We start from the raw sequence: 20127 nt of genomic DNA, 5'->3' as shown, positions 1-20127 counted from the left end.
CAGCAGTAGCTGCAAAATTTCTAACAGGGTTTTCTGTTGCTGCAAAGGAAATAAAAAGTCACTCTTGTAGTTGACAAAAACCAACCTACAAATCTATACATTTGTCTGGAAGGACAGACTCCCAGTAAATAAACATAATTTAAACAAAACCAACAAAACCTCTTCTGTAGACGCTAATGTAAAATTATACTTACAGACAACCTCAAGACTCCAAAGTTTGCGAAGTCATAAATATCTAGTAGAAAAGTTCCTGGCTAAATTGAAGTACAAAAATTAGTTATATGAACGTGATCACTTATCTGCAAGGTACCATCATTAAGAGGGGAAAAGTAAGGGTCATCTTGCCCTTTACTTACTTATCCCTAGCCAAGTTCTTCTTCTATGTGATACTACAAACTTAGGTTACACTGGTTTTCCTGGAAAAAGAAGGAGGTCAAAGGTGTTAAATTTGACTAGAGAGAGCAGAAGACGACACATATTTCAAACATTTAGTCCCAAGTATCGTATTTAGACAAATATCTGTCATCAGAGATTCACCATCTTTCACCTGTAGGTTCCTGAAGCAACGTGTGAGAAGACAGTTCCTTAACTAATTTCTTACTCCACAAAGCAGAAAAAATATATGCCTCTCCCTAGGCATCTTTCTCATCTTGAAAGACAGAGATACATATTTTGAACCATATTCACACAATATCTATATATTATAGAAGCAATACAAACTGTGCTTCTTGCCATTTTTTTTTAAATACTGAAATACTTATTTCAAAATATGGCAGTGTAAAAAGAGGTTAAGCTTTGCAGGCTGTCGGCAAAGGGGAAGAACACCTTTGGAAGACACCTAAACTCATGCTGGCTGAATACAGTGGACCCCATTAAGACAGATACAGAATCTGACTTCCTAGGATCTTCTCAGAGCAAGTCAGATGACGCAAAAGGCAGGCCACAAAGCTAGTCAGCTCAATTTTTTTTCTGATGACAAAGCTACATCAAATCATGGCACATTGTGATTAAAAGTTTTCAGACAAATGCAGTTGCAAACCCAAGACACCTGAATTCAGTAATGTTACTTCTTTATAAACAGCAAATGATTTTATATATTCCCTTAACTTTGTTTTAGACTTCTTTGCTCTATGTGGCATTATGCAGCAAAAACTCCTATATTGCTTGGAAAATTTTAACCTCTGCACGTGGTAAGGGAAAAGAGTAGCAGCATAGACTATCAGACTAAAGCCAAGAGTCTCTCTTCTAGCCTTAACATGAGGGCTAAAGTCTGCCTACACTCTTAAAGTACAGACCAATTTCAGAGTGCATTTTAAAAAGGCTCTGGTTATTGCTGAAATCCCTAAGTGGTTTGCAAAGGACCTGTTGTCTGGCAGAAAGACACAAATCTTGTTCGTCCCAGTGCTAACATGAAATTTCATGAACTGAGGGAATAGACTGGTTTCTAGCTGGACTTTTTTTTTTTTTTTTATAATAGCCTGTCAGTTCTCAAAAGGATTCAGACTTGTCTGTTCTTTGTAATTTTCCACTCTGAAAACCAATATATCAAGCAGGATTGCCCAAATAACAGGCGTTTCTTCTTGTATAGCCAATGAGGATGAAGATGAGGATGAGCACAGATGGAGCAAAACACTGCACAGCCAGATCACGCTCCTCAAAAAGCAAAGATTTTAGATTTCGTTTGTGGTTTCATGTGTATACGGCGTGTAAGGTTACTGGGAGGCAGTTGCATCTTCTGGCTCCTGTTGTGCAGATTCGCAGTTGCTCCTTCTTTACTGGGCGATCTCGGGCTCTGGAGCAGGTCTTACCGAGCAGCTCTCCCTTAGGTTGTTAGTGCCAACCCTCCCGGCGGTGGGAGTCACCTTGGTTGGTGTTCCAGGTAGCTCAGCATGTCTGTTGTGGTCACGTATTTTTTTTCAGCGTGCAGCCCTCGAGAGTTTTCCAGGCTTGGTGCAAAACTACGAGAGGCTAGAGAAGAAGGCACTGCTTTATGGGTAAAAGTCTGGGGTGAATCCTGGTCCCTAGAAAGGTGACCAACCCTGGCTGTCTGTGAGCTAAGGGGCAAAGCTACTATTTTGTTTGGTCTTTGATGTACTTTTAAAATTCCTCAAAGCTTTTGGGAAAGTCAGGCTAAGTCTTTAAGTTTTCATTTAAGGGCATTTATTAGGGCATAATTTAAAATTTGCTGTTGTCAGTTATCTAAGTAGCTCTTAAGCTTGTGGGTGTCATTTTGGTTTGTGTGTGGGAGTTTGTTTGGGGCTTTTTTTGTTTTGTTTTTAAAAGGACAAATTATTTTATGGCTGTGTTTCTTAAATGTCAGTGAGGATTCAGGGCATCTGATTAAAACTGTATGCTGAAAATGGTATTGTTCTTAGTCATCTACCCTAAAAATCCTGAGCAAAGGTGTGGCTGCGAGGCAGCAGTTCCCTGCCTGCTTGCAGATCAACTTGTGAACTCTTACCGTTTGCAGCCTAGTGTGCTATGGTAAGGAGTGTCTGTTTTGCGGGGAAAATGGAAGCAGAGCTGCAGGTGATACAGATGCTCTCCCGGATGTTCTTGAACAATTCAGCCCCTTCTGCAGGTTTGAAAATGGGAGACATTAGGAAAATGTATTGAAGGAAGGCATGGCTCAGGGATAGTAGCTTCAGGACAGGACAGTAGCTTCCCATTTATCCACAGAACTTCATTGTTGAGAAAAAACTATTTGATAACATACAATTTTTGCTCTCTCTTACCCTTCCTTCACTTCCCCGTTTTTGCAGCCGATGTTGCTGAAACAATGTGCTCTCACTTGTTCTTACTGTTGCGTCTTGCAGTCAAGAACCACCAGAGTATGCACAGAGATTCCGTGTGATGAATCCAAGCGTTCAAACTTCTTTGGCTGTCAGCATCAGGACAAGAGGATGCAAAAGCATAGAATTGTGCTGTTCTGTGCTTTGAATTTAGTTTGTTCATTATTCTGAAATTAGTTTGCAGTGAGACAAGGTCTACTCATAATAGCAGAAACGTAAAGCAGACCTTACAGCTTCTCTCTTCTCTGACTTGTCTTTTTTGTTATGATGTTTCTTGGTCTCAGAATTCTAACAAAACCCTATAAAAGTGGATTTGCAAGAGAGCATGAGACAGACCGGAGTTTAAAATCTATATTCTGCTTATGACAGGTACGCCTTATCTGGCATCTGGAGCGGTTGAATTGCTTCAGTACTATTTCCCAGAACCTCTTGTTCTGCCTCCTGAGGATTGTGGGCTCATTGATGGACGAAAACCTACAGACTTGGAGTCCCACCGTGACCTAGCAATGCTGCTGAGGGGCCACAAAAGGAAAACGCTGCCTGTTGAATTTGGAGCACGTCTGGTTTGCTTTTCTGAGGTATGTGGCTTTTTGCAGATTCTTCAGGGTTTGTGGGTAACTAAATAATTTTATGTGGATTGCCCACAATTATTTTTTGTAAGTCTCTGTACCTCACTGGTATATTATGCTGTTTCAACTTAGAAGGCTTTTATTGTCTGGGTTTCTGTTTCTTTCTTCTTAATGCACGTCTGGGTCTTTCTGCTCTTTGTTGCATCAGGTGCCTGCTGTCCTATTCCTTTCTGACTCCAGATTTTCTTGTGTTGGATCTATGACCTCATACCATGCATTGGTCAGTCTTCTGGTGCAGCTTTGCGACCTTTTTTGCAGGGAGTGCAGGAGTGTCTGTGTTAAATGTTGCCTGGCGTTGAGGACCCTCTTGCGTTATCATGGCACGTTTGCGTGCTTTTCTCTGTGCAGCCGTCACCTTTTTATTTGCTTCCTAATATGTTATTTTTATTAATGTATTTTATGATAGGTGGTGTCAATGGCAAATGGAATGACGCCCCCCCGCCCGGGCTGCCCGGCACCACCGCGCGGAAGGCGGGCGGGGGTCCCGCCGGCGGCTCCTGGGACTCGGCGAGGGGGGGCGCCCCCCACCCCGCTCCTCGTTAGTATAGTGGTGAGTATCCCCGCCTGTCACGCGGGAGACCGGGGTTCGATTCCCCGACGGGGAGGAGGCGAAGTCTTTTATCCCCGGGGAGTGACCCTGATCCTGCTCTTCCCGCCGGAGCCCCGTCCGCGGCCGTGAGGAATGGCGGCAGGCGGGCATTGCCTCGGAGCGGCCAGCCGCTGGGGGAGCGGAAGGGGAAAGCATGGCGGGTCGTTTCGGTGGGGCGGGAGGTGCCTGTGCGGCCGTGCCGCCAGTAAACGCCGCCCGCCGGGCGCGCGGAGAAAGGAGGGTTCGGAAAGTCTCCGTTTTGGCAATTCTGGTCACCCCGGTTAGTGCCCGTGCTGCTCTGCCACAGCCCCCTGAAACGACCCGCCGCCGCCGTTAAAAAGGACAGGCGCGGCAGTGCTGCGGGCGCGGCCCGAGACGTCCCCGCCGCGGTGCGTCCCGTGCAGCGCGTGACCTGCCTGCACAGGGGGTAGCTGACCGAGCCGGCCGGTTAGCTCAGTTGGTTAGAGCGTGGTGCTAATAACGCCAAGGTCGCGGGTTCGATCCCCGTACGGGCCAGTAGTTTTCCCTTTGAAGGAGAGGAGAGCGCTGGTTTTACTTCATGGTTTGGTTTTATTTTATTTTATCGGAGGAAGCGTAACACGGAAATCAACACGGCAGCACGCAAGGGGAAGCTTGACTTCTGTGATCACAGGGCAGCGAGTGTGAGCCGGCCCGGCGCAGCGCCGCGGTGGCCTCCCGCCGGCCCGAAACCCGCTGGAGTGCAGGTTGTACACGTAGCGGCGGGAAGGGAAGGCCATAGCACGGAGCTCCTCGTTAGTATAGTGGTGAGTATCCCCGCCTGTCACGCGGGAGACCGGGGTTCGATTCCCCGACGGGGAGGTTGCATGCATTTTCTTTTTTTTCCTTCCCCCCTCGGGTGGGGTAGCCGGGATGCTGCCCCCCTCCTCAGTTTTCCCCAAGGGGTCCCCTCGAGGAGGTTCGTTCCGGGGGAAGCAAGAACAGTTGGTCAGCCCGGGGCTGGGAGCAGCGTGAAGTGCTATTTGGAGGGAGGACCTTGGGGCAACACCCAACAGCTTCCTCATCGTTCCCAGCCTCCCTGGCAAAGGAGCTGGCCCAAGGCAGGTTGCTGTCCTGTCTTGATCACAGCTGAGATGTGCAGTGCTGAAAGATTTTCTCCTCAAAGCCAGCCTTCTGCTCTTATCAGGTGAGACTGGGACCCCAATCCAGAATCTCCCAGTTGCGCTACTGCAGCACATCTTAAAACATTTCCCTCCCCTAAAGTCAATGTGGATAGCATCAAAATACGCGTGATTAAATACCACCCGTTTCACAACTTCCTAAAAGCAGAGTTTAAGGCTTAAAATCATACCCAGTATTCCCTTTATTCTTTAAAAAACTATTTCTAAAATACCCCAACATTTTCTAAGGGTAAGCAGTGCTATTTAGGCACAGGTAATGCTTTCATTCATCTGGGAGACCATTTCACGGTAGTTTACCATTTTGCAGTCAAACACATCCATTGAGGAAGTTAAGCATGCACAGTAGTCGTCTGAGGGTATTGCAAGTCCTTCACAAGGCAACATCAACAGGGGGTGATAACATGAGCTAATCGATCTTAAAGAATGAGTTCACATATTTGCAAGTTATAACAAGTCTACAGCATTATTAAGGCACCAGGTAAGAGTATAAATAGCTGTAGTAAACCGCCATGCAACATCAGTTTGAATGAGCTGGTTTGCAGGCGTTCCTGTTCTTTCATAATGGCTCAGTGTAAGCAATCCATCTTGTTCTCAATCCGTGTCAGTGCACCCAGTCTTTGGGATTGCGCAGAACCTCCAAGATTTCTGCTTCTTTCGAGCTCTCTGGAGGGGTGTGCATGTACTCCCACCTGCAGGGAGAAGGAAACTCACTCACACGGCCCAGCTGGCTGCCACCTCTCCCGCACCAGGCTGTGTTTGGACTTGCATTGCCTTTTCTGAGGATGCAGAGCTACGTACACAGTTGATACTGGTGACAGGTGTCGGATCAGGTGACAGATACAGATACAAATCATCAAGTTCAGTAAAAACAAATAACACCAGAATAGATAGGAGAAATGTTAGCTTGATCTTTTTCCCAACTTCTAGAAAGGCTGGAAAAAAAAAACCACAACAGAGAAAAAGGAAGGAGCAATGCCCCCTACCCTACAATGCATGCAGGTTTATGTGCAAAGAGCTTTTAGCAGTCTCTTTGTGACACATTAGTATCATGAGGAAGATGAGCAAAAAAAGGAACCCTGACAATTTTGACAGTGAGTACATGAGACCTAGTTTTCCCAGAAGCTGGACTGGAAGCCTTACAAGTCCTTGTTGAACCTTGGTTTTAAAAACAAAGGTGATGACAGACCACTTTTTATTGAAAAGGCAATTAAGAGAGGCGTGACAGAGTAAGAAAAGTGTCAGTAGTCACAAAGGGATGGGTACGACCTCTTTCCCTTTTTTTTTCCCCAGGAAGGACCCATTCATGCTGTGAAGCGAGCTATTTACATTGACAAAACCCAGCAAAATGAGGTCATCCCAGCAATGAAATTGAAACACAGGACCGTGCTACACTACCAGGTCAGGGATACATGTAGTGCTGGCAGCTGGATGAAGCTATATGGTGAGAACAGGACTGTCTTTTTGTGTTTAAGGGGTAGCAGGCAAAGGTCAGTTTTCCTAATGGAGGGAGGTCACTAATGAAGCTTATGAAATTCATGATAGGGCCTGTGCTATTCAGCGTATCTAAAAGCAACCTAAAAAGGGGACTAAACTGTAAATGAGTTTGCTGATATTCCAAGATTAAGCAAGTTAGGTTAAAACAAAAAAACGCAGTTTTTGTTGAAAAGAGTTAATGTCGAGCCAAGCAACTGAGCAATAAAAGGGTAGGTGAAATTCACTGTTGATTGATCTGAAGTGATGCATCTAGAAAAAAGTTACATACACATTGAGAGACCGAGTTAACTTTTATTGCCCAGAAAAGATCTTGGCATCATAACAATAGTACGAAAAAGCCAGCTCAATGCTTAGCAGCAGTCAGAACCAGCAAACAGCATATTAGGATTATGAAAGGAATAACGAACTAAAACATCATTATGCCACTGTATGAGTCAGCAGCACACCTGCATCTTGGATACACGTACGTAGCTTATGTTGTCCGTTCCTTATTCCCAGTTCAGAAAGGGCATAGAAAACTTAAGCCTAGAGAAAGTGGCAAGTGTGATCAAAGGTATGGACAGCTACTGTACAAAGGCTAAAAAGAGCAGGACTTGTCAGCCTGGAAAACAGACAATGAAAAAACCAGAAGCCTGTAAAATAAGAACTGTTACGGAGAGAATGAACAGGAAGAAAATCTGGTTGCTCACTGAAAAGTCAAGTGAAGTCATCAGGTGCAAGTAGAAAACAAAGAGGCACTTTTTCATACAACGCACAGGTAAACTGTGGAACTCCTTGCCACAGGCTTGTCAGAAGCTCACATGGCTTCAAAACGCTACTAAACAAAACCCCATGGAGCGAGGAGGGGCAATCTATCAACAGCTACTAAGCACAAATATACCACTTTTTTTTTGGTCTAGAAAATACCTAGGCCACACATTACTGGCAACTGGGCAAGTGCAGCAGACCGGGAGAGAAATCTGCATGTATTTGGCCAGTGCTTGTATCAGGCATGAACTAATCACTGTCAAGAGACTGGACACCAGGACACACCTTTGATTTAATCTTATAAAGTATTTTATAAAGAACAGTGCCTACCTGCAAGTCCACATAATTATGCCCTTACCTTGCAGTCAGTGGCAGAGACATAAGAATGCTTTCAATTCTTGATCCTGGTGTCAGGAGGCCAAACTTTGTACCTCTGTCATAAACCAAGTTGAACTCTACATACCTATGGGGAGTGAAGAAATGCAACAGAAAAACAAGTTTATCATCAGAGGTGGTGTCAGAAGTAGGGTACCCGTTCAAGAGAGTATTGTCTAATACCACCTTGGTAAATAGACTTTGTTCTGGCTTTGTCAGACGTGTAGAAATTTGACCTTTTGGGGCTGTTAAGGGAGTGAATAGTAGAAGTTAAGTCTGCCCAAATTGTAACTCCCAGCCCTATGTCTGAACCCATAAAGCATGCCAGAAACACAGGAACGCCAGGTGTTACTGAACTATTTGGAGAAACAAAAGTCTAAGCCATCCTCTTCTGGCTTAGAATGGGCTCAAAAGAATTGGTTTAATCTTTCAGCAGTGACAGATTGGATGATGTATTTGCAAAACGCAGCTTGCGTGCAGGCAGGAAAAGGGAAAGGAAAGTTATGTGCTGTATTAGTGCCGCTTTCATTGCAGCAGTTGAGGAAAAGGAACAAAAACATATGGCAGAAACCCAGTTGATTCAGTCTCAACAAGATTTGATCAAAACGTTACAGTGTCAATTAGAAGAAGAGAGGTCTCAAGCGGCTCCGCTGAGACAGGAATTAGTTAATCGTCTCTTAGCAGACACAGATGACCCTGATGCCATTGCGGTGACCAAAAAGAAAGCCAAGGGAGTTACCCCTCCGCTGATTTATCCCCAAGCTGAATTGTTTCAATTGAAAGAAAGGTTGGACAAATTAGAAGTCCCGTTGAGACCACTGATTAAAAGTGAATATATCTATGATGGAGAGGACGACGTGCCTCAGGTTGTGACTAAAGAAGTGCCACTTACGGCCACTGAATTGGCAAAACTCAAAAAATATTTTGTCCACACATCAAAGGAATCAGAGACAGAATATTTGTGGAGGGTCTCTCTAAGCGGGGGAGACCAGATCTTATTGACAGAAATAGAACCTCAGGGATATTGGGGACCTGGAGTGTTTTTGACTACAGGGAACTGTAGGGCCCCCTGGTCCCTGATTCTGGGTTGCTTTATTGGGCAGGAGGTCTCAATCCATTGAAATGAGGAGATCCGCTGGCATTCATAGGATCTACAGATCAATTAGTAGAGAGTGTTCAAAAGGCAGCTTGTCTGCAAATGATGTATGATAGGGAATTAAAACCTAATCAGGAGTCACCCATGATGATTCCTGTGGACCCAGAGAGGATGACCCCTCTCATCCGAGGGCTCCCAGACTCCCTGAAGGCCATGGGAATTCAATTGCAAGGCCAAATCAGAGCCACCGCAAGTGACGACCGAGTCACAGCGGCATTGGAGGGAATGGTCACCCCAGACTGCAAACATCCTGATAGAAAAGGATGGACTTGGGGAGAGGTTGCTTAAGAATTAATTAATTATGGAAGGAAATATGGCCTTGTGCCGAGCCACCCCAAACAAGAATCTAAGGGAATTAGGCAAATTGAGGAGGTACCTATTTTGAGAGAAACCCCAGGAAATATCTCTAACCCTGTCAGGAGAGGGTCAGACAGTGAGCGACGAAGAAAGAGGGTCGATTTGTGGATGGAAGGGCTGAAAAAAGGAATATCTAGAGAAATAATGGACAGACAACCCACTAGAATCTTAAAAATATTGCTATCCAATTGGATTAAAGAAAAGGCCAACATCCCCTCTGCACCCTCTTTCCGGACTCATGCCTGTAAGACCGAGGAGACAAAAAATGAGCAGCAGGGAAACGATCTTCTCCTCCCCCTGTAAGTGAGCTGGGGGGAGGTGGGTGGCAATATTTAAGGAGGCTCACTGAAAATTAAAAGGATGATGTGAAGATTACGTGTGCAATTGGGTAAACTGCTCTCTCACCAGTCCCCGCAGAGAGAGTTGTAAAGCTGCCACGCCAGACAGGAAGTTTGATCCCCAACTCCCTTTCTGCATGCGAGGTAATACCACCAGCAAAAATCATACTATACGAGTATACCAATGGAACCCGCACACTGTTTAATTAATTTTGGTCTCGTACTAATCAAAGTAAGTGGGGATGTAATTGTGTGTAGAAAAATGAATCGGGGGCGTGGAAATGTAAATACTGTGATCGATATGGAGATCAAACCATTTTAGGAGGACCATTAGGACCAGGAAACACATTGTATTATGAGCAACCCATAGACTCTGAAACGTGGGAAGGTCCCTTTGCTGACGGGACCTGGGCTTTGAGAGGGCATTATTGGATATGTGGACAGCCTGCATATCAAAGATTGCCACCAAAGTGGTCTGGTATATGCTATGTGGGATACATTAGGCCCCTATTCTTCCTATTACCCTCTGATGAGGGAAACCACCTAGGAATTAAGGTGTACGATGAATTGAGGCGTGAGAAAAGGAGTATTGATACCAGTCTGACCGGAAACAGTGGTCAAAAATGGAGAACGGATGAGTGGCCCCCTGAGAGAGTCATACAACATTATGGCCCAGCTACTTGGAACCCCAATGAACTGATATCGGGAGCCAGAGAACCGATCTATAATCTTAACCGCATAATCCGCGTACAGGCAATATTAGAAATGATAACCAATTAGACAGCTGATGCTTTGGATTTGTTAGCTGACCAATCTACCCAAATGAGAAATGCGATTTTTCAACATCGCATGGTTTTGGATTATCTGTTAGCCGAGGAAGAAGGAGTTTGCGGGAAATTACATGAGTCAAATTGTTGTCTGTAAATTGATGACAATGGGCAAGCAGTAGAAAAGATCACTCAGGAAATTAGAAGATTAGCCCATGTACCTGTGCAAAAATGGAAGGGATGGGATTTTGATCTATTCTCTTGGCTACCTGGAGGACCTTGGGTGAAGCGTTTGATGTTTGTAATTTTGTGTGGCTTTATGACGCTGTTAACCTTACCCTGTTTGATTCCGTGTCTGATACAAACAATAACACGAACCATTAACGGTATGCATGTAGCTATAGAAGAACACGGACCAGTCAAAACCCTGTGACTCATTACCAAATCAATGGCCAATGTTCCAGAAGAAAATGTGCATGATACGTTATTGTAACTTCCTCCATCTTTGCCTAAATCTGGGATAGGAGCACGCAGACCCAAATGGCACATGCGCTCTGGACAGGAAGGGGCAGAAGTCGACCCCAACCCTGGCAGACAGCAGACCGCGTGGCCATCGACCCCAACATCGACCACAAGGGCCACGATCAATCAGCTCCATAAATAATGAGTAATATGCATGTGATTATGGCAATCCATCTCGGGGCTATAATTTTGCTTCTTATTGCTATAATTGTTCTTTTAATACTGCTTTTCTTGCCGTGTAAATGTCCATGTGGACAATCGTCTCCTAATCTCCCAGAATCATAAAATTGGTCTGCATCATGTTTTGCTTGTGTAAAGTTAGCCACGATTAAAATGTTGATCTGTTGTTAAAATGTTGAGTTGTTGTTAAGTAGATGTTACTGCGCCTTGTGCTATCTCTGTAACTTCTCTTCCCTTTCCTTTCCTCCTCTTTTCTATCTCTTTTCTACAAAGTTTGAGCCACAGGGTGGAATTGTAAGAATTAGGACATGTTAGTCTCAAACTTTGTACCCTGTGGTTTTGGAGAGGAAGTAGAGACTCAAGTCGCTATAATGACAGACACGGTTATGACATGGCTTCTTGGAAATACTTGTTTGTCACTTCGCGGTAACAGCTAAAGGCATGAATTTATTCAGCTTATGCGCTGCAGCTTGCAAGCTGTGTGCTGGAGGTTGCACGGACTGCCAGCTCACGATCGGCACGTGGAAGCAACATGCCGCTGCTGGGTTGGATCTCACCGCCTGACTGCAACGCATCACCATCGGATTGGCCTGGGACTGTGGTATAAAAAGGACCCTTGGCAGCCCCTCGGGGGGGGGGGGTGGCAAGAAGAAGGACGGGGGAGAGCACAAAGAAGGACCAAGGGGAGCGGAGCAGAGCCAAGAACCTGCCTGCCTGCCTGGACTGGACTACTGTTGGAAAAACCCCCAGCTTGGAACAACTGGCCCTGGTGGTGACTATTAGGTGACTATTACAGTGTGCTCTTCTTCTTCTCTTTCTCTTTCTCTTCTCTCTCTAAATAAATAAATAAATAAATAAATAAATAAATAAATAAATAAATAAATAAATAAATAAATAAAAGTTTGTAGTGGTATTGACAATATATGGCCTCATTTGTGCCTTAATCTCTCCACGGGTATTCGAATCAGCAGCCCCAGTAAGAGCCTACCTCTTCCAGACTGTAACAAATGGGTTGTGCCTTCTTCAACTAGCAGACATCAAACAAAACCAGCCTGTCTTTCTGCTGTGTTGGATGTCAGAATGAACCTGTTTTGGGGGCCAGCTGTTCTCTAGCATCCCCTCACAGGAATGCAGATGTGACCTTGCCACTCCACAAAGCACAGGAAGTAATGACCTTAGCTAACAGACTAGAGCAGACAAACTATTCAAAGGACAGCATTCTGCATGGTGCTATATACCTTACTTCTCCCAGGCCTCAACCCTGCTGGCAAGCTTGACACCAAGTTTAGCTTGGTTATGCTAGTACTCTTTTGTGTGGTGGTGTCAGTCATTAAGAGGAGCCTTAAAGGAACTGGAAATGACCACAGGAAAAACTCTACTGTGCACTCCTCCATGCTGAAGGACACATAAGCAGCAAGGTCGGAACAAGATTTTCTGTTTCTTGGGGAGATCTGGAAAGCAGCAGAAGTCAGACAGCATCAGAGTGCTGGCTGGGACTTGTAAGTGCTAGAATAGGCAGTTTTCCACCCCCAGCATAGGAACAGAGCAGTGACAATTCAGCATGGGTTACCTTAATAACCAGTACTGAGGTATTAGTTCTTAACAGAGGTACAGGAAGGGAGGAGCTCTTATCTATTTGCAGAAAGGGAGATCTTTACCCAGCCCAAGAACCTGCAAACAGATCCAGGGAAATAAGCAGGCCTCATAAGCTGGTCCTGGCTGCAGTTTAAAGAAGCTCTGCCCCCTTACAACCTCAGCAGGTTTGCTAAATCCCATCCACAGATTGCATCCTGAAAGCCCAACGCTCCCAGGAACAGTCCCACCAAATTAAGCATATACACTCATTTGAGTAACTGCTGCAGGCCAGTGATCTAAACTTGAATTCTTACACTCTCCCTACGGCACTCTCACAGATTTCTCTGCAGAGGAGGCAGAAACTAAAGACTCCCTAGTTCCGCACAAAGCACATGTATTCTCATTTCTCCATATGCTTACACAATCACAGGACATAAAGGAAGGAGTACAACTTTATCTACCAATGTACTTAAGCTTCTGCAGCATTAGCAGTTGTACACCTTAATAAGCATCCTCCAAAGTCTTTTAAGTTACAGTGACTTTGGACTATTCCAGAAAAACAATCCCCCCCTGTATCTTGATTCCTTTACAAAGACTTCACCACATCCTCATGTCAATGACAAGATCAGATGGAATAAATATGTACGTAAGAAGCTGAAAGTACTCTTGGGTACAGTTATTTCATGAATTTCTGGGGTTTAGCTTCATTACTGAATAGGAAGCATGACTCCTTTACCCTTACGCTTCTCATCTCACAGGGCAGTCCTATACATCCCTGGGCTGCAGGAGAGGGCAGGATTGAGGACACCAAGCACACAGGCACCCCTTTGCCTGTTACAAAGCAGCAGCTTCTCTTGGTTTTTAAACGAGTTGGAGAGAAACTGTGGCATTTTGTATGGGTTGCTTGTGCCACAACATGGGAGAATGGGAGATAACAGATGAGGGTGTCCTAGTACCTTCTGTGCACCCTTCTCGGCAATCTAGCATTGGATTTCAAAATTAGTTCTGTGCACAAAAATGCTGAAATTCTCTGGCAAGTTTTAGAGCACTCGCACAAACTTAGCCCACGGCACAACAGGACATAAACCTGCAACCATGAAGAACTAGCTCATTTTTTTCTCGCCAGCCTAATCCACCTCCCGTGTATTCTTTTGCTCCTTCAGTACTCACCGTCCTCTCCGAAGCTGCTGCCATAGCTTCTCCTCTGGCGTGAAGGAGTCATGGCAGTGCCTTTTCACAATGGGAACGTAACAAGGCACAACAGCTTTGGCACAACTCTTGACAAACTGGAATACTTCCTCCTTGGAGGGAGAGTCCACGTCATCAAAGAATATGCCTCCAATCCCTCTTCGCTCGCCACGGTGTTTAATATAGAAGTAGTCATCGCACCTAGAAGTGGCAGACGATTATTAATATGGTCCACAATATTCAAAGAAATGAACAGAACTCTAAACAGCTACGTGGCACAGGACGGCACTAGTGACATACTGACGAGAAGTCAGTTCCTGCAGTGGCAGGTGCCCCAGTGTTTGACTGACTGCCAAGAGCCAGGGTGGTACAGCAGCATCTGGAGAGCAGTCCTGCGTTCGCTTACAGGAAAAGCTCTCATTAAATGGTCTGTGCAAAGCTACATATCACCGCACAGTCACTGGAACACGTAACACTCAAACACCATAGCAGATGCTTCCATGTGACTGATCCAATCCACGTCCTCTACCTACACGGAGGAGGGACACCTGATTTCAAAACTTCACCCTAAGAGGTCTTTATAGATTTCATTCCCAGAATTATACATAGATCCCAAATTATTTGTACAGCTTTCAGATGAACTCAAACTTGGAAGAGAATCTCTTTATTCTTTTTGCCATTCTAGTAGAAGAATTGATTTTCTGCTTCATACCTAAAAGAATCTAAAAAGCCAAGACCAGAGAAGAACACCACTGTCACTTAAGGAAAACAAAAAGAAAAGTGAGGCAGCCTTCCTTGGAAAAGGGCTTTTTAATAGTTAAACTGGGAAGATGGAGTCATTCTAGCAGCGGTTTTTTATGGGTCATGTTCAAGTTTATGAAGGAGTAAGTGCAGCTTATCCTACACTAGGGAGGCAATTAATCTCTTTGGTATTTACTGGGAGTATGCAGGTGTGCAATTACTGTAAGTTAGCTGATTCATTGTATCCACACAAATCTTGCTCATAGTTGCTTCGCTTGCTTGGGCAGACACTGGGGAGAAATGGAAGGGAAGTAGGAAGTAGAAACGATCAACAGCTTTCCTTTAGGACTAGTCTTCCATGCGTGTGTGCATCCACAGTCACTGCTCTCAAGCAACATAAATGGCATAGCCATAGCAGGCTTCTCTACCAAGTGTAGATGTGCTTTTCTACTAAGTGGTTGCCACCCGAGCTGCAACACCCACTTTATCTCCTGTCCTCAGACAAGACCTGGTAGCTTACAAAAGGGTGACCCCTCCTTCCTGAATACCATAGCTTGTAGCAGATAGGATTATCAGACACAAAGCAGCAAGCCCCCACAGAACAGTGAAGGATTCCATCACTTGTATCTCTCAGCTCAAGAAGAACATTCAAACTTTGCATCTTTAGAGAACTTGCTGTTGAACTCTCAGTGAATGTAGCACTGGAAAAAAAGTATAGCTCCATAAAAATTATGAGGCTTCTATATTAAGGACAAGCTCCTTTACCTATGTGGCAAAAAAAAAAAAAAAAAGGTCATGAAGGGTCAGACTGAAGGCATCAAAACTGGAGTGGGATTTTCAGTGGCCCAAGAGCTCACACTGAAGTCATGCACATTTACCATGAGTTCACTGTAAGCAGAATTCGTGCAAGTCCACGGGGCAAATGTCTTGTCCTAGTTTTACATCAGAGGCTAAAAGGAATTTTTAAGTTGCCTAGTGAAGTCCGTGGCTTACAAAATCTTGTAGAGTCCGCTTGGGTTTTATTCAGGCTATAGACTTATGATCCTAGTTGTCAGCCCTCTGATTTGAAAAACTCAGGCCTCTGTAAATAAGAGATTGGTTTAGACTACATTTTGTCCCAGTACACATCCGCTGACTTTCATTAAGGTTCGCTGATTCTTTTCAAAAGGCAGCAGAACCTACTGTTCCTAAAGTACACTGAACTAGCAATATCCAGTGCCGCCTTCTGCTCCCACAAAAGGTACCCAAGCGCATCCCTCCCCACATACCATTTCTTGTACTTGGGATACAGCTTCAGATCATGCTTGTCACAGGCTTCTTTCAGTGTCTTGTGAAAATGAACGGCATCCTCTTCATTCAAGTAAGTTGGAGTGAGGTCTGTCCCACCACCAAACCACCACTGTTTGGTTCCTACAGGAGAGAAGTGAGCAGCAACATTTTTCTTTTAAACATCCAAACAGCAATACGTTGCTAGTGATTCACCAAGAACTAACAACTACTTTTACAATACAAAACAAAATCATTATTAATTGGTGCCCCTCAACCTCAACCATGAAAAATTTGCATTCGAGGTAACGCAATGACCAGTGACTTCAGAAAAACATGAAACAACTTTCAGTGCGGTGAAAACCATCTGTTCCGTATTTCAGACCGCTGACCCTGATTACAGGATATCAGTGTCACAAGATGGGCTGGCAACTCCTGTTCAAGAATCCAGAAACATTTTACTGCATGGCAAAGGAAGGGAACATCATTACTAAATCCAGGGAAGTAATCGATAGAACTGATCCGTAAAGCTCTGGCAAAATAACTGAAGGAAAACTCTCTTTGAGCTTCTGATAGTATGTACGCTGTCACAAGGTACAGACAGCCCCTGCGTGTTCGACCACCTAGCCTGGAGTCCCGCTTCTGACAGCGGCAAGCTGCAGAAACTCAGGGAAAAAAAGGCACAATGCAGTTAGAGAGCGGTGTTTCTGACAGGACATCCCCCCAGCTTCTGAGACAAAGGTACACCCTGACCAGAATGCTTATCAGTCCTTCACAGACTTTTTTTCTACTAAATTCTAGAATTGCTTCTTTGAATATGCTTTACATATATTTATAACCTCCTACATTTTAACTTAAATCTGAAACCCCTAGTGTATCCTGCAAAAAGTAAACTGCAGACCCCTTTACCAGATGCACACATCACACCGATTTTACAAACGCACAAACAAAGATTAAGAGATCCAGTGCTACGCAACAGGCTCTTGACACAGCTGAGAAAAAACCTGGACCGGTTCTTAACCTCTTAGCCTAGCCATGCGTACAGGCTTCCTTCGCGTGGAGTCATACATTTCACACATGCTTCACTGAATGAAAATTCTTACCGTCTGCTTCCTCAATCTCAAAGTATCTGTAGTTGAAGTGCATGGTTGGAACATGAGGGTTCTTTGGATGGATAACAGAGCTCACACCCATGGCGCAAAAAGGCAGCTTCCCTAGATAAAAAGATGCACAGAAAAAAACCTTCAGTTCTTCAAATAACTTCATATATTGTCATTTAAGGAACATCACTATTTTTCCTTAGGTTCCCAGCTACTCTTCCACTACAAGAAAATTTCTTGTGTTGGGTCACCATAATTATTGATCAACATACAATTTACTTCTCATCCACACACCTCCGTGCACCAAACTAAATGCTTTTTTTGGAATTTGTCCTAAAAGGCAACAGTATGGTAGAGCACCCATTAGATGAAGGCCACTTAAAACGTAAGGCACTGCTAAGGCTTTCCACCAGCCCCAGTCCTCACAATTACCCTTTGCTACACAAATGGGGGTTGAAATCTCTTTAGCCTTCAGGTCTTCTTGGTTCTCTCCCTCCACCTCTCTGGTACGCAACTCCTGCGCTGTTTCACTGTTGAGGTACAGTGTCGTTACTGAGAAATACCCCGTGCCTACAGCATGCTGCTTAAAGCACCAAGACGGAGGAGCATGCCGATACCTAGCTTTTTAGGGATATGAAAGTCCACCTGCAGGGCTTACCGGTTAGAAAACGCCGTGACACAAACAAAACCTTCCCCGGAGCGTTGATCAGTCTGGACTTCCTCACGTTCTGCTCGAAGGCCAGGCGCTGCTTTCAGAGTACCCGCTCGGGAACGCTCGGTGAACGCGTCCCGGTCCCCAGCCCACCTCCCCGCCGGACGCCTTACCGTCTTTGGCCTTCAGGGACTTCCCCCTGCTTCGCATCTGCCGCGCCGCCTCCTCGGACAGGAGCCCGAACACCACGGACACGTTCACACCCGCCTTCTCGAAGACCTCGCCGTCCTGCAGCACGCAGCTGATGCCGCCTCCGCCTGCCAACGCCACGGTCACTCCGCGCCGGGGCCGCCGCCGCCGCCCCCCGAGGTGACTCGGCCCAGGGTGACCGCGCCCGGGGTGACACCACCACCACCACCGCCCCCCCCCCCCGCCCCGTACCTTCCTTCCTTTCCCAGGTGTCGACGGCGAAGGTGGCGCCGGGGTCCAGCGCGGCCAGGGCGCGGCACACCTCGCCTTGCGTCTCCATGATGAGCAGCTCCATGCGGCTCCGCAGCTCCCGCCGCCGCCGCCGCAGCTCCCGCAGCCCGCTCACCGGCGGCGCCATGAACCGCTGCCGCAGCTCCTCCTCCTCCTTCTCGTCCTCCTCGGACGCCGCCATCGCGGCCTGCTGCCGCCGCCACAGCCCCAGCCCCAGCCCGCCCAGCGCTCCCGCCACCGCCAGCGCGGCCCGCCGCTCCCCGCGGCCCGCCGTCCCCCTCGGCGGCACGGAGCTCAGCGCCCGCCGGCCCGCCGCGGCGGCCAGAGAGAGAGCGGGCGGGCCCCGGGCAGCGCCGCGCAACAGCTGCGCCGCCACCGCCATGCTGGGCACCGGCGCCGCACTGCCGGTGGGGCGGGCCGGGGCCGGGCCGCCGCCGGGGCCGGGGCCGGGCGGAGCGGGGGCCGGGCCGGGGCGGGGCCGGGGCGGGCTGCTGCGCGCGGTGTATAAATGTGCGTCTGTGGACGTGGATCTATGTCAGTGTCTGTACGGGACGATTTGTCCCGGTTGGGTGCCGCGGGGAGGTGTAAGCAACTCGTAACGGTCCCGGCTGGGTGCCCGCCCCGTGTGGGTGCTACGGCCGGGAGAGGCAGCGGTGGAGGGAGCGCTCGGTGCGGCTTTGGGAGGGGGCTGCTGCCCTTGCGCCCGTAAAACGTTGCTGCATACTGGTATCAAATAGCCCGGTTTCGTTACTGCAGCTGCTTGAGACTGCAGGGTCGTTGCAGTGAGTACAGGCACTGTACAAACGGGGCCAGGCGTGGCTGGAATAGGGGTAAAGGTGGATTTTCTTCAGGCATCCTATGAACCGAGTGGAACTGCTCACCTGTGTATGGCATTGCTGGCTTTATACTTGCAGGAATGATTTTTTAGAGCCTGACTAGTCTGTGGGACCACCAGTTTAGTGCGATGGGAATACTTTCCGTGGATTTGAGAGGACTTACACCTTTGTTCTTTCTAAAGCTGAAGCATGTTTTCCTTCCTAATATAATAAGAATTCAGAGTAATAAGAAGGGTTATGTAGAGCCAGATGTTGAAAGGTAACGCATAGCACCGACTTACAGTTCAGAAGTTGATTTTTCTTGGTGCTGATGGCACCAGAAATTATTTTCTATTTTCTCAGTTGCCTTGATCAGCTGTGTCGACAGCAGGATGGTGCAACAACCAACTAGCACAATGACGAAAGACTTTAGTGAACAAATAAAATGTCAGTCTTCCTCAAGCAAGCATATAAGTGACAGTGCAGCCATTGATGGTGGTACTGTGCTGAACTTGGCTATGAGAGTTTTCTTTCACATCAAACAGCTGATTTACTAATGTTATTTTTTTTAAATATGCATACTGTTATTTTTTAGTAAGTAATGGCATTTGTTAAACCTGTGATTGATTGAGGATCAATGTGAGGGTTAGGCTGAGAAAAACAACAACTACCTCAAAAGCCCAGCCCTGCAAGGTTTGTACTCTGGTATGGGACTGTTCCTTGGAAACAGGGAGCTTCTGGTACTTCAGGACTGTTTGCACCTGTAGTACCCAAGAGGAGATCAGTTTCAAGGGTGGCTCTGTGGAAGGCAAGATTTGTCCCTAATAAGGATCAGGGCTTCGTTCTCTGTCTCTTTTCATTGCAGGGTAATTTGGGGGGGGGGCGTGGGGTGGGGAGGTGTGTCTAAAGCAATAACGTTCACTCGAAGACTTAGTCCATTTCCTCATTTCTGATCTGATTCTGCTCTTTGGCAGCAGAGGATGCTGTGAAGCTGCTGAAGCTCTGCAAGTTATAGGGGAAGGAGACCTCTGAGCTGGGCTCTCTTCTGCCGTCAGCTGGAGGACAGGATCCCTGATGAGCCAGGAGACCTGAGCCACTGAAGACAGGAGTGAGGGAAGGAGGGTGTCGTTATTTGCAGGAGAGATCTGTGGCTGAGGGAGAAGGGCACACCGTCTTAGGGGATGTGGTAAGTCTGCTTATTTGG

At 46.5% G+C, this 20127-nt stretch overlaps 1 protein-coding gene, 3 non-coding genes and 1 pseudogene across 4 annotated transcripts; 4 read left to right on the top strand and 1 right to left on the bottom strand.

Moving 5' to 3' along the window:
- Positions 1–3954: 3954 nt before the first annotated feature.
- TRNAD-GUC (transfer RNA aspartic acid (anticodon GUC)) lies at positions 3955–4026 on the top strand. The gene has a single exon. It is a non-coding gene; the product is annotated as a tRNA-Asp (tRNA).
- Positions 4027–4452: 426 nt separating this feature from the next.
- On the top strand, positions 4453–4526 carry TRNAI-AAU (transfer RNA isoleucine (anticodon AAU)). The gene has a single exon. It is a non-coding gene; the product is annotated as a tRNA-Ile (tRNA).
- A 252-nt stretch (positions 4527–4778) lies between these two features.
- Positions 4779–4850, top strand: TRNAD-GUC (transfer RNA aspartic acid (anticodon GUC)). Its single transcript has one exon. It is a non-coding gene; the product is annotated as a tRNA-Asp (tRNA).
- Positions 4851–5334: 484 nt separating this feature from the next.
- CPOX (coproporphyrinogen oxidase) lies at positions 5335–18490 on the bottom strand. Its single transcript, XM_086463807.1, has 7 exons — positions 18070–18490; positions 17802–17945; positions 16980–17090; positions 15879–16020; positions 13852–14070; positions 7770–7874; positions 5335–5859 (listed from the first exon to the last, which is right to left on the bottom strand). The coding sequence occupies exons 1-7, from the start codon at positions 18488–18490 to the stop codon at positions 5772–5774; spliced, it is 1230 nt and encodes a 409-aa protein (XP_086319933.1). The 3' UTR covers positions 5335–5771.
- Positions 8108–9602, top strand: LOC147416273 (uncharacterized; annotated as a pseudogene).
- Positions 18491–20127: the final 1637 nt, after the last annotated feature.

This window comes from Leptosomus discolor, chromosome 1 (assembly GCF_034619465.1).
Source record: "Leptosomus discolor isolate bLepDis1 chromosome 1, bLepDis1.hap2, whole genome shotgun sequence".
Classification (NCBI taxonomy): Eukaryota; Metazoa; Chordata; class Aves; order Leptosomiformes; family Leptosomidae; genus Leptosomus; species Leptosomus discolor.
This window is presented reverse-complemented; position numbering and strand designations above follow the sequence as displayed.